This window comes from Merops nubicus, unplaced genomic scaffold (assembly GCF_000691845.1).
Source record: "Merops nubicus isolate BGI_N331 unplaced genomic scaffold, ASM69184v1 scaffold15337, whole genome shotgun sequence".
NCBI lineage: Eukaryota > Metazoa > Chordata > Aves > Coraciiformes > Meropidae > Merops > Merops nubicus.
Genome location: NW_008622416.1, coordinates 57536 through 74682, shown reverse-complemented (window position 1 = coordinate 74682; position 17147 = coordinate 57536). Strand labels below are relative to the sequence as shown.

The 17147-nt window shown below is 39.0% G+C and overlaps 1 protein-coding gene across 2 annotated transcripts in view; it reads left to right on the top strand.

The window, feature by feature from the left end:
- KIF1B (kinesin family member 1B) overlaps positions 1 to 17147 on the top strand; it is an 81305-nt gene that overhangs the window by 11764 nt on the left and 52394 nt on the right. For both annotated transcript variants that reach the window (XM_008944783.1, XM_008944782.1), the window contains exons 2-11: positions 3671 to 3747; positions 5928 to 6107; positions 8483 to 8548; positions 9672 to 9850; positions 10597 to 10708; positions 11713 to 11790; positions 12032 to 12097; positions 13211 to 13286; positions 13571 to 13649; positions 14192 to 14334. In XM_008944783.1, coding sequence (XP_008943031.1) covers positions 3671 to 3747; positions 5928 to 6107; positions 8483 to 8548; positions 9672 to 9850; positions 10597 to 10708; positions 11713 to 11790; positions 12032 to 12097; positions 13211 to 13286; positions 13571 to 13649; positions 14192 to 14334 — 1056 coding nt within the window. The remainder of the gene's footprint in view (positions 1 to 3670; positions 3748 to 5927; positions 6108 to 8482; positions 8549 to 9671; positions 9851 to 10596; positions 10709 to 11712; positions 11791 to 12031; positions 12098 to 13210; positions 13287 to 13570; positions 13650 to 14191; positions 14335 to 17147) is intronic.

The window sequence follows — 17147 nt, the reverse complement described above, 5'->3', positions numbered from 1 at the left end:
TTCCTGCTGCAGTGGAAGGTTTTGGCCAGGCAACTGCATTCCCAACCTCTGACAGAGCTGAGCTGCCTTCTTGCACATTAATCTCCCTTTCCTGATACGCTTCTCAAGATACGCTTTGCAAAAACATGCATCCTAAAAAGTACTTTTTGAAACAGTGAGCTGGACATGGAACTTAGTGTGGAGGAGCTGAGAAAAGCCTGCCTAAGAAAATAATAATAGTAATAATAATAATAGTAATAAATAATAAATTGCTTTTAAAAACGGAGCAGATTGGAACCAGTTGCATAAATTATGGAGCCTGAACTTCACTCTTCACAAATGTGATGGATCAAATTTAAGCTTGAAGCAATTAGGATGAAGCTTTAATTTCAGGCTTGCAGCGCCTTTCCAGCCACTGAGCCTGGTGCATAGCTGCAGATCTTGTCTTTCTTGGGTGGTCAGTGTGCCTTTATGCACAGGGAGCTGAGAGGAAAACCTAGCTATTCTTCTGATTAAACATTCTGCTGCTTTGCTCTTGTTTAGAAGTGGTGAACTATTCCTCGAGATTATTTTTTAAAAAGAACAATTAATGGGAAGTGTGTGTATTCACATCAGACTTGGTTTTAAATAATACTGAAATTTGTGCTGCTTGTTCTATCTCTAATGCAGTAGAATCTTAGAAGGTAATTTAACTCTTATTTCCTTAGAGGGACAAAGTGCAGCTTTGCTTTGGCCAAGAGAAATGTCATTTTTACTTATAAAAAAGCAGTATAATGGAGAAACAAAACATGACAAATCCATGCTGTTTCACTGTTGATTCAATTGTGCCATGAGGTAAATAAGGAAGATCAAAGCTCTGTTTTGTGATTGCATTAGTGCCTTAAAGTAAAACTGCACTAATGTGACATTTGGGTGACTAATGCATGTTTTCAGATTGTGATTAAAAACCTCTTTCCTGATCAGCAAAGCTGCAGCTAGGCTTCTGCTTGTCTCAGATTGTCTTTACAGTGTACTGGGCCAAGTTCCCCATTTCCAGGACAGTGTTCCAGATGCAGTGTCCTCCCTTTCCCTAGCCATGACTCCTCTCACAAGAGCAGTGTCAAGAGTTTGGGTTAAAATGATTTGCTGTTTAGATTAAGCAACAGAATGTATACTGTCAGGAACAGAATGTATACTGTCAGGAGAGGGGCTGGCAGTACAGTTTTTAACGTGTCTGCTTAGGATTGTATTATACAGTATGTAGGAGTAGGCTCTAGTATGGAATGGGTTCTATTTATTGCTCTTTTGTTTGGTTTTTTAATTGTTAATTACTTTCCCTTTAGCTTATAGCCCAAAACAATTGAAGAAAGTAATGTTCACCCCTCAAGTTTGTTACATTGAGCTAATGTGGAGGTTGGTTTTTATTTGTGCTGCTTTTTTGAGTAAGAGTAGCAGACATTACTTCCTTAACTTTCAGAGGTTTGATGTTAAATAATTGAATCAGAAATGAGAAGTTGTTGAATTGTGGCAATCTGGAATATACAATGACAGGAGAGAACTGATATAAGTTTGGGGAAGGGGAGTTGTCTTCTGGGGTTTGGTGTTTGTTCAGTTTAATTTTTAGAACTGGTTTAATGTTGTATGCTGTAGATACGGTGCTGTTTGGTCAAAACTAGTGAAGGGAGTTGAAAGCCATATAGGATTGCTTAGGTTACCAGTTTGTTGATGCCCACGTTGCTATCCGAAGCCACAAACATTTTTGCCATTTGATACTGTACTGGTGCAAGGCATATTATTCATTGGCCTTGCATGTCTGTCAGCTTTTATAAGGCAAGAATGTCAGCACAAGGTGAATCCAAGTGAAACGGAGTTGGCTGCAAGAAATAAGAGTAGCAACTGTTGCTATTTGCAATCCAGACACTGATTTTTTTCTCCACTCTGTAATTTTGGACAACAGCCCTGTTTAGGGACACAGCATCTTGCTGAGAAGCGATTGAATTTTAGTGGGGGTTCTGTCACCACATTTTCAGAGATTTTGGTGCTGCATGATGTTAAATTCATCCTGAAATTATAAGAGATGTGGGTGTTTTAATTTTTATTTATCGCAGGAGGAAAGGGAGAATCCCTCATCTCCCATAGTACAGCCCTAACAAGAATATGTGAGAAATAAGCATCCTTTGTTTAAGATGACTGGTATCAGGATGTAAATCATCCCCAGGAAGACTGTCACCACCTTTGTATAGCTGCTTTCTTTGGCGATTTTGTTTGCACACGTCATAATTATCTCTCTCAAAGGCAGATTGCTGCTTTAGGTACAGATGGGTATGTGTAAATCTGAGGTGGTTTATCTAATTTTGATACCCTCAGGATTATGCCTTTTTACAGCCCTTACACAGATGGTATTGAAAATACCTGCTGGAAAGAATAGATTTCAGTATTTTCAGCACTGTAGTGGTGAAGAGGAGAAAGGAGTAGAGATTCACTTCTGCAGCAAGAGCTGTGCTTATAAGTTGTCCTCCTTGGAATACAGAAACTACAGACATTTTGTATGTTATTAAAATGGCAGCATTGTGTATAACTCTCCCCCCCCCCCCCCCCCCGGCAAAGGTTATAGGAAGCTGTTTTGTTGTTGAGAAGGAAAAAAAAAAAAAAAAAACACCAAACCAACAAAAATAACCACCCAAAAGGTATCTGGGAGAGCATTCATTAATTGTGGGGAATATGCATGTGTGGGTCAAATACTGTTAAAGGGTCTGAGAAAAGGAAGAGAGGATAAAATTTACAGATGTGAAGAGAAAACAGGTGTGGGTTTTTTTGTGAAGTATCTTTTATTCTGGTGTTTGTAAAATGTTCAGTGACTTAACTCACTGGGAAAGAAAACTCAGTTAAGGATTGCAGGAGCTGAAAAGGCAACTGGAGGTCAGCAGCTCTTTGGGTGGGACTTTCAAGACCATAATCTAGGAATTCCACACAGGCTTTATTTCACTCTGGCTTTTTGTGTGTGTGAACTTCATCACAGGGCTGTCGTATACTACAGAGAAGTTCCAAAGAGAAAAAGTACACAAGTTGGTTGGGGGTCACTGTGGGATTCAGTGTCTGGATATGGTAAAACCATTTACCAGTAGCTTGGTTGTTTCAGTTAGTAGTTTAAAATATCTGCCTGTAGACTTTGTGCCTGTACAAGAACACTGAAGTGAACTATGCAAATACTCTCTGGAATGTCTGTAGAACCAACTTGCTTCATATTTTCTTCCATGCCCTGAAAATACTGAGTTTCTTAAAGAAATCCTTCTGCAGAGAGCTCTTGTACTGTGTTACATGTATTTCAAAATAGACTTGAATTGTGCTGCTATGAAATCACCACAGATTCCTGAGCTCTTTGTGTTTTGGATCTTCCTTGTTGCTGATGCCCCTCAACTCCTAAAAGCCTGACCCATTCTAAAAGCTAAGGGATCAGGATGATCTACTTCTGGCTTTTTGTTCAACAGAAGAATTTTGTTTAGCAGCAGCATTCCTTCCAGGAATTTTTTTTCCTTGACTGACTTCAAATGGGGCCTTCAGAAATACAGCGTTGGGAAGCTGTGAGTCTGTTATTTCAATCTTATTACTCCTATGCAGTGTGGCAATGCTGTGAATACTCAGGGTCAGCAAGCCCATTAATTTTGTTCCTAAATGTCAGGATAACTAAGAGTTTGAATTTTATTTCCTGTAGGTATTATCAACCCAAAGAATCCTAAGGAAGCACCAAAGTCCTTCAGCTTTGACTACTCTTACTGGTCCCACACATCGGTAAGTTCTTTTACAAGAAAACAGTTTTGTTTTGTCACATTATTTTTGGGTGAGGGTTGTGGTTGTTGATTGGCTTGATTTAACTGCGTTCTTTTCTGATCTTGCCACATCTTTCAGAAGTTTCTGCACTGTCTCACCCTCATTCTGGTTAAAAGCTTGCCATTGTATGTTGACTTTTCCCAGGTTGTGGAGAGCAGAAAGCAAAGCTCCTGCAGTTTAATAAGAAGTTGTAAATATTTGAAAGATTACTGAAAATATTCTCCAACAATGTTCTGTTCTACATATTTTAAGATGGGTGTGAACCACACAATTCAGTTTTGCTCTTAGACAGGTGAAAGTTGCTTGAGTTCTCACAGTTCAAGGAGACATGTGATCTGGGTTCCCTTGCCTTATCTGGAAAAGATGGAGCAGTGATCTGTGTTTCCAGTAGCTGGAAAAGCAATAAACTCTCATCTAGCAACTCTGCCCCACCCTCCTGCAAACTGGTGTGAAGGTCTTGCTGACTTCCAGTAATTGTTCTACAGCAGAACTGTGGTTCTGCCACCTACCCCTCCCCTGCTTTATTTTCTCAAAAAGATACAAAAAAAAAAAAACGGACAATACATTTCTCTAAAATTAGTTTTAGTAACTGGGATGGTGCAAACAAGACTTAATACTTCTGAGCAAATCTGTGACCAACAAGATTTTTTTCATGGTGAACAACTTGGATTTGTGCAGCTCTTTTATGGAATCGTCCAGAGCAGCTGTGCAAGTAGATTACAGGGTCAGAGGAACATTCTGAACGGTGTTCCTGGAAACTAGCAGATAAGCAGCATCAAAGGAAAAGAAGTGCTGTGATAAAATCTTCATCCCAACATTAGAATGTTATCACAGCTGAATTTGTCCTGAATTTGTGAGCAACTAATATTAAAATTCAACATTTCAGGAAAAGATTGAATGCTAGATTAAGAATAAGGTACCACATACAGTGTAGTTACAACTGAAACTTGATTTTGTAGGATATGTATGTTGTCTGTGCAGGCTTTTCTAGGTAGTGCAGCATAAAACACCTGTGTAGGCACTAGTATGATAATTTTTTAAAGTATATTTATCAAGAACTTTTGTAAATAATCAAGAGGAAAATAAACCCAGTATATACACTGAATCCAGCTTTCTGATGGTATTTTTGTATCCTGTACCACTCCTGGAGCTGCTTCTGGGGTTGGCTCTTGTGGCTGGATGTTGGAGTCTGACCAGTATAGTGCCTGAGTGCCTGGAATGCACTACTTAAAAAATGGAGGATTCATTTCTGCAATTCATGAAGTTTTGTTTGGAATAGGTTCTGTGTTTGCCTTGAGCTCAGTCAAGCATTTGAAGCTGGTAAATTCATGTGTCCTGGTACAGATTACTAACACTGGATGCATCTGCAGGAGAGTGCTGTTTCATTTTATCACTGGGCTAAATTGCTTTAAAGTAGCTGGGGTTTTTTTAGTGTTATATTTCAGTTTTGTTGTTAACCTTGAGTTTAGCCATAGAAAGCTGTCCTGATACATTGTCCTTGACCAGTTCAGCTACTTGCTAATTTGAAATATGTATTGACATACTTAGGGATTTTGTAGTCACCAGTGAGGTTGTAAATAGGAACACGAATTGGATTAAACAGTGGAATCAGGCACCTGCAAGGAACATTTGGTCATTTTAATTACTTGTTTACACTCTTTTTAATCTTAAAAAAAACACCAACAAGATAAACATAAGCAACTTCTGTTTCTCTTTTCTCCCTGCTACCTTTCAGAAGCACTCTGGGATTTTTGGAGCTTACAGCCCTTTATTCATTTGTATTGACTCTCTGAACTTTACTTTTGGTTTTCTCCCCCTGCCTCTCTCCTCCCAAACACCCTGAATTTCATTTATTGGTGATCTTGCACAAAACTTCCCCAGGAGTGTGAACAGTGTTCACAGAACAGAATTGGTTGGTTTCTTTGTGCAGATTGTTTCCTCAACATTGATGGAGTAGACCTGCAAGGGCTGTCTTTGTTGTTCTTCTCCATCTGGTCCTGCTTTGGGAAAAAGCTGTGTGTAAAAATGTGCTACAGTGTCCTTTTCCTAAGGATCTGACCCACAAGATAGAAGCAGAAAAGCAAACAGTTACTTGAATGGTAGGAGAAGACTGTACTTATGCTGTTTTCTTGTCTTTTCAGCCTGAAGATCCCTGCTTTGCATCTCAGAGCCGTGTGTACAATGACATTGGGAAGGAGATGTTGCTGCATGCTTTTGAGGGCTACAATGTTTGCATTTTTGCCTATGGACAAACTGGAGCTGGGAAATCCTACACGATGATGGGCAAGCAGGAGGAGAGCCAAGCAGGCATAATCCCCCAGGTAGAACAGAACCCAGAAAGAGGATTTGGTTTTTGTAGCATGTGCAGACTCATACTTGCTGATACACTCTTTTGATACTGCAGTAACAATTAACAGAACCACAGCTTACTTCTGAAGTGAAAGAGATTTACTGGGGGATGAAAAGCATTTTAAGCAATTTTCCCTCTGTTATTTTTTTTTTATTGTACTATACACTGTGTTTTTCCTACATCCAGTTTCTCCTCTTCCCCAGCAAACTAGTAAATCAAGATGTCTGTCTTATTTACTGAGTCTTTTCTGTTTTCTGACCTTAGCTAGGACAGCACTTAAGCACTTTGTGTTCAGCAGTTTTTTAGCAGGGATTCAAATAGTGGTATAACTTATTAACATGTCAGAAATGTTTTGTGGAAACAAGTTTCTCACAACTAAAACCCGAATAATATATCTTGGTAAGAAATGAAGTGTATCAGAACATGGGGGAAAAAATATTAGGGCAGCTGAGCACAGCTCTGTGCTATTTCTCTGCCTGAAATTCCTTTTTGACATTTGCCATGAAATTCGAAGAAGTTGAGATCACAGAATCACAGAATGGTAGGGGCTGGAAGGGACCTCTGGAGATCTCCAGCCCCCCTGCCCAAGCAGGTTCACGCAGAGCAGGTTGCTCAGCATTACATCCAGGAGGGTTTTGAAATTCTCCAGAGGAGGAGACTCCACAACCTGTCTGGGCAGCCTGCTCAGTGCTCTGTCACCCTCACAGAGAATCAGTTTTTCCTGATGTTGAGGTGGAACTTCTCTGTTCCAGTTTGTGCCCACTGCCCATCGTTCTGTTGCTGGGCACCATGGAAAAGATAAACCCACAAGAAATGTTGGCTGGCAATAATTTGTGCTGTTACCATGAACTTGGCCTTCTCTGGCTGTTGGTTGTGTGGTGCTGGCGCTGACAGCAGACTGAGTTCGTTGGAAGACAGTGTGTTCCTCCATTCCCAAAATAGAAACCTGAGTTTTGGTTTCAGTTTTAATAAATAAATCTGCTGAACAGCTTGAGTCCTCATTCTGTGCAGGTTTGCAGCAGACATTGGCCCTGTGCCACAGGTGTGAAACAGAGGACACAGAGCGTTGTTCTCTGTTAATAGCATGGCCATATGTACTGAAATAGGTTGCAAGTGTTCCAGTGATTAGCTTAAAATAATGTTGAAAGAGCTAATGTGCTGAAGGACAGAACTGTTATGTCTAAGCATTTTGGGTTTATTACAGTCATGTGAAGTAACAGGGTAACACTGCTGCAAATCTGTGACAACAGCTTAGTGCTGAAGTTTTTTGTTGTAATCTTTGTGGTCTTGTTTATTTTTCTGAAACCTCAAATACATACAAATTAAATGTTGTCCTAAAAAAAAACCCCAACTTAATAATGCTCCTGTAGATTGAATAATGCTCCTGTTATCTGCTACAGTTTTAAACCAAAATTGTTTTCCTTCTATTTCACTGGGAGGCCTTCTCATAAAGGTACAAAATGAGTTATTTGTCCAGGGGAATCCTTGTTGAATCTATTCTTTCTTGTCACATACACAGAAGGTGCAGCACAATCATATTCCAACTAACATAGGTTGTTGGCTTTAAATTCTTTTGTGTTGGCAAAATTCCCTGTCTGCTGGTCCCTAGCGTGAAACTTTGATACTTCAGCCACGTGTTGACTGGATACTTCAGAGTGTTTACATTCAGAATCATCTGTATTCTTTGTAATCTGTTGATTTTTCATACGGTGGCGTGTAGATATCTGTTCCAGAAACCTATTTGTACTCTTATTCCCCCCTGTACCCATGCTTTTTAATCTCTAGATATATATCCATGGCTTTCCCATGGTTCATTTCTTCTTTCTTTCTTTTCCTAATTGAAGCTCTCTCATTTCAGTTACTTGTAGATGAGCAGTCTTGAAGCAATAGACCACTGATAATTGAAGTATCCTTCATATGAAGATGTTGTTAACAAATTTTGAAATTGTTTCTGCCTATTGATTTAAATCTGAATCCTGGAACTTCAGCACATCAGATAAACAGACTATTGGTTTTGAGAAAAGGACAGGATTAAGGATTTTAATAATTGCTTTCTAAAATTAGTACTTCCAATTTCAGTTACTATAGACTTTTTCTAAATTTATAGTACAGAATAGTAATATTGATTAAACCTAGAGCAATTGCTGAGATACTATATAAAAGGTTGAACGATGGTGATGCAGAATTGAGATGAAGTATATTCCCAGTGAGGCTGTATGTGGTTGATGTAATAGGTTCTTTTTCTTCCCCCACCCTCACTAACACAAATTTAATGACATGTCACAGTAGTTATTTGTTACTACTCAGTAAAGACTAATTTCTGACTCAGGTTTAATCTCTTTGCAGCTATGTGAAGAACTGTTTGAGAAAATCAATGACAACAGCAATGAAGAAATGTCATACTCTGTAGAGGTGAGTATGGTGAGGCATCAAGTATCTGTGCTGGACATCAAACTGACCTTAGGTGCTGTGTTATTGATGTTGCATTAAGATACTGATTTTTGATTTTTCTTGATTTGGTTTTGTTTTTTTAAGCTTTGTATCTCTGTTTTGTGTTGGAGACATGTAAATAGAATCTTTCTGGGACTTTTTTTTTCCCCTGCCAGAAAATTGGTGTACCTTAACTGTGTAGCAGTGCATTTCTGAAAGAGGTAGTGGCCTGAAAAACCTGAAGATAAGTTTACAGATTATTTTTATTTTGACTGCTGTTTGGAGGACTACATGTTCCTTCTCAATTACCAGAGTCATACTTTATACCCTGTTTCTCTACAGGACTTGCCTAGGATAGCTTAGTGTCACAGTCTCACCTAACATCTGTTTACAGAAAAAATTGTTCAAGCTGTGCATATGTAAGAAAAATGTCAGTACTTTTTCTTAACTGTTATCCTTACTCAGGTTGGTTTGTGTTTAGAAAGTGGTTTTCATATGCTATCATACTACATAATTTCTTTTTCTGTCTTGTCTCTGTGCCTCACTCCAAAATAAAAGCAGCGGCTTCACCGAAACAGTATTTTCTCTCTTTTACTGTATCTTTTTTCCCTTCCAATCAGTTTTAATGGCTTGACATGCAAATATGTTACAACCAAATGTTGCTTCTGCATACAAAGAAAGTAATTTTTTACCCTTTCTTAAGTTTGTTTTGGAGGCTCATAAGAGAGACCCCTTGTAAGCAGACTCCTTTTACCATCTTTCATGTTTGCCACTTCAGATACGTTGCTGCTGTGCTATATTAAAGCTGTTGAGATGATTGTGAACACAAAATATATATTTTTTAATTAAATACCAATATTTTTTTAAATGGTTGAGGGATCTATACATGGATGCAAGGCTTGCAGCTTATATTGGAGATCTAATGCATGAGACTAGGGACTCTTCTTCCCTTCTGCCATTGTCTCAAGCTGTCAGATGAACTGAGACACCACCTACAACATTCCTGTAGTGTGCTGGGCAAGCTTCTACAGCGAAATGCTGCAGAGCTGCTTGCAGAGGAAGCCTTGAGAAACACTAAATTGTCCATGCAAATTCCTGTTTTCAGGTGAGTTACATGGAGATTTACTGTGAGAGAGTGAGAGACTTGTTGAACCCGAAGAACAAAGGGAATTTGCGGGTGCGAGAACATCCTCTGCTTGGACCCTACGTGGAAGACCTGTCCAAGTTAGCAGTCACATCTTACACAGACATTGCAGACCTCATGGATGCTGGGAACAAAGCCAGGTTAGTGATGGTAGCATATTATATATTTTACCTTTGTTGTGGGCCTGTAGCATATGCCTGTAGCATATTTGCTGCTACACATGGCATGTAGCAGCAAATTTAAAATACCTGCTGCAATGCATTGGCACTTTTTTTAAAAAAAACCCTCATGTCACATGAAGAGTATTGTTGAAATATGCACTGATCAATGCTATTGAGAGGATTTCTGTGGTCACATAGTGCTACAAATCACTGTGTAGGTATTTAAAGCTTGAGATAAAGTACGTAAGTAATTAAACTGACTTTTAGTTCTGCCTTTGTTGTGTGCTGTATCACTATATTGGTATAAACATGTGAACAGTCTCCTCTTTAATTCAAGTGGTTGGGACTAAAGCTGACTTTCTAGCTTTAGGTTCTGGTTCATTAGTAGCTGTGTCAGCAGTAGGCTCCATTTAAAAATGTATGGGAAAGACTGACAGAAGTGCTTGCCTTTTCTTGGGTGTTTGAGCATAAGGTAGGTTAGGACACAGAATAAGTGAGGAGGCTCTGTTTTAACTGTGATGAAGATGGGAGTCATTCAGGAGTCAAAAATCAAAGGGTTTGTTAATGGTATTTGGTGTGGCTTGGTGTTGGTTATAGGGTAGAACATTAACTGTGCAGCCTCCTGGGCTGGTTCCTCTGCAGCTGCCTGCAGCCCTGCAGGTAACTGCACTTGTAGCACAGAGGCTGCTGTTTTCTGAGCACGTCTCTGTCTGTTCATGTCTTAGGACTGTGGCAGCTACCAACATGAATGAAACCAGCAGCCGTTCCCATGCTGTGTTTACAATTGTCTTTACTCAGAAGAAACATGACACAGAAACTGATCTTTCCACAGAGAAGGTATGTCACAGATAAGTGGCTGTTTTTCACAAATCTTCCCTGCAGTGACTTATTCTTACTGGCGGTATAATGATAAAGTGAGAAGTGATTGTTTTTTCTAGTCTTTTGTTTAAGGGTGAGGTCACTGTGTACCTTGACAGACCCCTTTTATTTCTTACTGGATTTTCTTTGCAATTCTAAAAGCAATTAAATGGGAAGTATGTGCAGGGGGAGATTATATACATTTGGGAGAAACATGGCCTTAAGGACTGGATTCTGTGGGGGAGGGATATAGGAAATAAAAGAAGTTAATCTTCCCCAGTCTTGTTCCCAGAACTTTCTGTGGCTTTGCTTGTCAGTGCAAAATACTTGCCTCGTTAGTTCTTTTCTTTGAGCACAGGAATTGGGCACTTTCTGGAACTGACATGTTAAAAGTAGGTGCACTGTTTAGCATGGAACCGTTTTGTGGCTTTTACTACTCTGAAGTAGAGGCTCTACATGCCCAAGTAGCTGAAATACAGGTAATGGTCACGTTTCTGAACTGACTACTGTGAATAGAACTGAAAAACAACGTGCATTGCAGACCCTCTCCCCCTCAAATAAGATCCTGTAAAATTATGATTAACTGATATGTGGTGTGTAGCTTTAGTTGGGCCAGTGCTTTGTTGGTGTCACTAGAGTCTGGATGAAACACTGTTTCTCTTTTTTGAGATTCATGTGTTGTCTGTAGCAGTAACACTTAATGTCTTTTGACTTCTGCTCTGTTCATGTGACAACTCAATGTCTCTTTTTAGGTAGAGTATAGTGATACTTAAAGCATAAACTCAGACACTTCTTATCCATAAAATAACAGCATCAAGCTAACTGCTTCTGAAAACTTGGGCTGTGGTTTTAAGCACATTACAGTGATTTTTTTTTTCTTAAACAGTCAAATTCTTCTCATGCCAAAGAATCCTTTGAAGTTTTGTTCTACCCCTAGTTCACCAAGAAGTAATTCTCATTGCTAACGTGCTTTCTCTCTTCAGGTCAGCAAGATTAGCCTTGTGGATCTAGCTGGGAGTGAGCGAGCTGATTCAACTGGTGCCAAAGGAACCCGACTAAAGGTATTGGGCCACTGAGGTGTGGGGAAGGAAAGGGAAGGGTGTGCACAAGCATCAGGTGGAGTCTTTGCTTGACAAATGATAAGGGAAAGAAAGGATTGCTGTTATAAGTACTGGAAAGATAAAAAAAAATTTTTTTTTTTCCCCCCTTCTCTGATGATACCTGTGACATACGTCTCATGTAGTTTGCAGAAGTTCACAGTTGAACCATTTTAATTATTATACTGGATTCTCTTTATTTCAGGAAGGAGCGAATATAAACAAGTCTCTCACAACTCTGGGCAAAGTGATTTCAGCACTGGCTGAAGTGGTAAGTACAGCATTTATTACCTGCAGCAACCTTTCCATAGCTAGTAAAACTGAGAGGGTAAAAGCCATGGAGTACCACAGAATCGTTGGCTGTTCTTGGCCCAGCATTCTCAGCCAAGGTAGCTGTGTGTATTTTAATAGATGAAGAATGTTGATAGTGTTCTGTGACTGTCATGCAGGCTGGTAGAAGCTTGATTTTTAGATAGACTGAAGCATGGGTTTATTTAGCTGTGAAGAAGCCTTGCAAAAAGAAGGCTGCATTTCTGTAGAAGACATGTTTACATAGCAAGCTTTTAGTTCTGCAGAGCAGTAATTTTATTTTTATTTGAAAGAGTAATTTTAGAAAACTAACTACAGCTTTGTTGATAAATTTTAGAAATGCCAGTGTCATAATTTGATTATCATTGACTTTTGCAATGGCTAGACTTAGAGTGTTGAGTTGAGTGAGCATGTGTTGATCCAAACATAAAGTTGTAGGCACAGAAAAGCACTTAGTCTTTTACTTTTGTACTCAACTACCATTTAAAAAAAAGCAAGTAAACTATAGCTGCTCCTTTTAAATGTGAGTTCTGAACAGCTTGGGCAGGTTGAGTAAGTGCTTTTTAGATTTTTTTTTTTTTTTTTTTTAAATGAAAACTATTCTAACCTATTTGGCTTCTCAAGACAATAAAATGCTGTCCAAGCTAATATGAAAATTATATATAAACTCCATTAAGAAGCTCATCTTATATCTTCTTCCTCTTTCTTTAATGCTTTCAACTTAGGATAACTGCACCAACAAGGTATGATGGTCTCAGTAGTAGTGGGTGTTGTCTTTTTTTGCCTGAGCATGAGATTTTGTTCACTTTGGAGTCGAGGAGCAGGGATCTTTCATGTCAGATCTTTGAGAAATTCCTGTGACTAGAAATGATAGTCATGAAGCCTGAGATTTATGAGTACTAAAATCTAAAAATATTCTAAGGTTGGGGATAAATTTTGAGGGTGGATCATCCCTCTCTTTAGATAGCATATGTGTATGCTGTCATGGTTCTTCCAGTACCAATACTATGATTTTTTTATGTCTTGAATATTTTCCATTCTATCTGTTTTTCAGTAGAGTGTTCTTTCTTTACAGACTAAAAAAAAGAAGAAGACAGACTTTATACCATACAGGGATTCTGTACTAACATGGCTTCTTCGAGAAAATCTAGGTATGGCAAGAAATTCTCACTAAATTTTCTGAGTGCTTTTAACTCACTTAACTTCATGCTTGGGACAAATTTAAGTTAAATATTTTTTGCTGTCATATCTGAGTCGTATAGTTCCAACTTTTTTTTACAGTTACAACTCTCTTTCCTATAATTTTTGCATGTTCCCCAGTAATATAGAATATAGTTGAATTTTACAATTTATTGAAAATATTGATATTTCATAGTTAATTAGTGCTTAGATTTTGCACTGTAGTTTCATCTGAAATCTTCCCTGTTCATTATAGGGGGTAACTCCAGAACTGCTATGGTAGCTGCTTTGAGTCCAGCAGATATAAACTACGATGAAACTTTGAGCACTTTAAGGTACTTTATTTTTATTTAATATGGCAGTGGGTAACTGTTAGCTCTAATGACAACGTTCTACCCTTCAAACCTCTGGGTTATTATACTTGGAGAAAATCTGTGGGCACAAAGACTCTATACTGGCAAGAGCTCAATTACACTGAAAGAGGAAAACCAATCTATGGTTTGTGAATAGGGAGCTAGGGATTTATTGCCTACTTTTAACTTAAAAAATAAAATTCATCTTGTGGAGTTCATATGTTATTTTCCAATGTGGTCCCTAAAATTGAACCTATTAGTCAAGCTTAGGCATCAAAGCACTGAATAAAGTATAAAGAAACTGTTGTCTGTGGTACATGTTAATTCATCTTGAATAGGCCTTGTCTTTTTTGCAGCAATGCCTGATATTAAATATTAATTTAAATGCATGATTGAATATAATGCAGGATTCTCTTCTGACATACAGCTGCAAGCTAATTGTCTCCTATATTGCTGCATTCCTGTGTTGCACGTGAGCACTTAGGTGTTTGCTATAAGGTGTCATTGTTTTGGTCTGGTTCCAGGTATGCTGATCGTGCAAAGCAAATTAAGTGCAATGCTGTTATCAATGAAGATCCCAATGCCAAGCTGGTGCGTGAGCTGAAGGAGGAGGTGACAAGGCTTAAGGATCTCCTGCGTGCCCAAGGGCTGGGAGACATCATTGACAGTAAGTGGATTAAAGAGACCACACCATCTTGAGATTGGTCTCTTATAGAGCAGGGAGAGCTGGGCCTGTGAGAGAAAGGGATTTAAAACATGGAAGTTAAATATAGGTGCTGCTATTAAATTTTGGATATTGTTTTAGAAATTATAGCCTGTCCTGCCTGTTAACAGCCCATCCTGGGATTGTCTGTAGAGTTGACAGGCCACCTTCAGAATCTCAAGGGAAAATATGGAGATTGACTTTCCTGTTACTGTAGAAATGATTTTGTGTAACAGCACTTAAACATTCAGGAGTTGCCCTGTTGAGATCTGGACAGCTTTTTGTCTGCCTGCCAATAAAAGGAGAACAGTTGAGATACAGAAACATGATTTGATACTGAGAAAGAAAACATCTTCCTCCTTAAAGGGTTATTAGTTGATACCTGGCTTCAAAGCCAGCCTTGCTCAGAAAAAAAAAAAAGAGAATGTCCTGAGTGACAAGCTATTTGTCATCTCAAAACAGCTATGAAACAGCTGCTTGTGAATAATAATGAATTTGTTTGGGGCAGGATTTTGAGTTAGGTTGCCAGAGCAGTATTGTACTGATCTGCTTTGCCAGCAGCCTCTTAAAGAACCAGGACCCACTTGGGCCTGAATTATTTCCTTGTCCTCTTTCCAGACAGGGCAAATTAAAATTTTAACTGCTACATTCTTCTATAATACAAAAAGTGATTTAATTCCTAGTGAAGGAGATACCCATAAAAACACAGAATGTATTCTACTGGATTAAGAAACTCTTTGACTTAAAAAAAGTGAATGTTGCACCAGTTGACCATTTGTCAGAGTTTATTTGCCTGTGAAGCAGGAGTCCTGACTTAGTCACAGACTTCTCTCTTAAAGATGTGTAGCATTTTTACCTTTTTATTTGCTTGTTTTCAAAAGAATGGGGCCAGAAGACAATGAAATGCAGCTGTTTTCATGCTTGTTACAGTCTGTGCTTTTTGGTTCTAAACGAAAACTGAAAAAAAATGTGTTACTGAAAATTGTGTTTTGTTTCTTAAAACATCAAGTAGTGTTCTCTTCCCTTCCTGTGTCGCTAGCGAACCTTCAATTTTGATCCTTCTCGTATTTTCCCTCCTGCTTCCTTTCAGTTGATCCAATGGGAGATGAATACTCTGGAAGTGGAGGCAAATGTGTGTATTGTGTGGTTCTCTTTTTAACCTGCTTTCTCTGGGTCAGCTTTTAACTGAGCTTTGCATGCCAGCATTTCTCACAGGGAAATCCCAGACAGAAGCTCGCTGTGGAATGCCATGCGGTTCCATGGGAACTAGCTTAACCAGCGTTTCTTAGCTTGAGTGGACAGTCAAAAGTGCAAAGTCTAAAGCACAACATATGTTCATTGCTTGCTTTCTGGCAGAATGTAGGAGAGTGGTAATTCTTCAGTCTGTGTTCATGAGAGCCAACAGTTTAGACTCATTTGAGAAAAAGATTTTCTGGTTTCTTTCTCAAGTCAGGCAGGTGAAACAGCTCCTGCTCTCCTAGCTTCCTGCCCTTTTAACAGCTCTTTTCCCATCTAGACTATTTGTTTTCAATGTGTCAATTGATTAACTCAAGATGAAATGTTATCAGTTCCTCGTGGAGACTGAGGTTTATTTATTTTGTATAGCCTCTTTAAAAAAGAAAAAAGATGTTAGACATATTATACTGATGATAGTCTCTTATTTGAGCTCAAGTACTTGGTTGCAGATGATTAACTTAAATAGGGTTATAACCAGTCAGCAAATAGCATTTCATTTCTGCTTACTGTTTGCTTCTGTGAAAGGGAAATACACATAGGCCATTGCAAGACAAGTATATTCTGTGTACATTATGGCTTGGTAGACTTTTTAAACTCCTATAGTCAGTCTTCATCCTCACTCAAAGAATATCAACTAGAAGAGATCTGTCTGAAATTTCCTAAAATTAAAGCTACTGGTGGTGTAAAGACTCATCCTGGCCTTGTCTTACGTTCTGATGCTGCTTCCAGCGTGTGCATATTCATCTGCGTGAGAGCTGCAGCCTCCAGGAGAAGTGTGCATGGTGCTGAGGGGTTTGGTTCTGTGGTCACAGCAACTGTGAAAACTACTGCAAGTGCCACTTCTTTTATCTTCAGGAGTGCATGTGCCTATTGGCCTTTGGAGACTTCATCCTCCCTGCCCTGTCATGCCTGCTTTCCTCATCCCAATGACATTCCCTTTTTTTAACCTGCTTTTCTGCTGTTAAACTCCCAGCCCTGCTTCCTGTATTTGCAGATGGTGGTTTTCAAACTGACTTAATGCAATGATCAGTTTCCTGAGGCTGAAAGAGCAGGTTGAATGTGGAGTGAACGAGGGCATAAGGCTGACAATAGCAGAATTGTTCAGGGTGTAGGACTAGAGGAGATGTAGGAAGACATGGAAATTTATGCCATGTCTGGGTGAGCATCTAATTTGTGGAAGTGTGGAGCCCTTGTTTCTAACTTGCAAGGTCTGATTTTGAATGTCTTACAAGAAGGCATCTTTCAGGCCTCAAGGTTTTCAGGCTAGAAAAGCTGCCTTATTAAATTTTGGGTGTTTTTAAGGCCTTCTTCATCTAAACTAAGAGTAAAGAACTTTAAAGCACCTTTTGAAGTATGAGAGCCCTATCAGTTATTTCACTGATCAGGTATCCTAGATTCCTGTTTTTCAGAGAAGGAGGCTCAAGCAGTGACATAATGCTGTTATTGTGAACTTGTGTTCCCTTCGCCCCCTCAGGGACTGGCAGGGGACTTACATACCCTCCTGTGGGGATTTAAGGAGAGGTAGATCTTTGTCCTTGTCG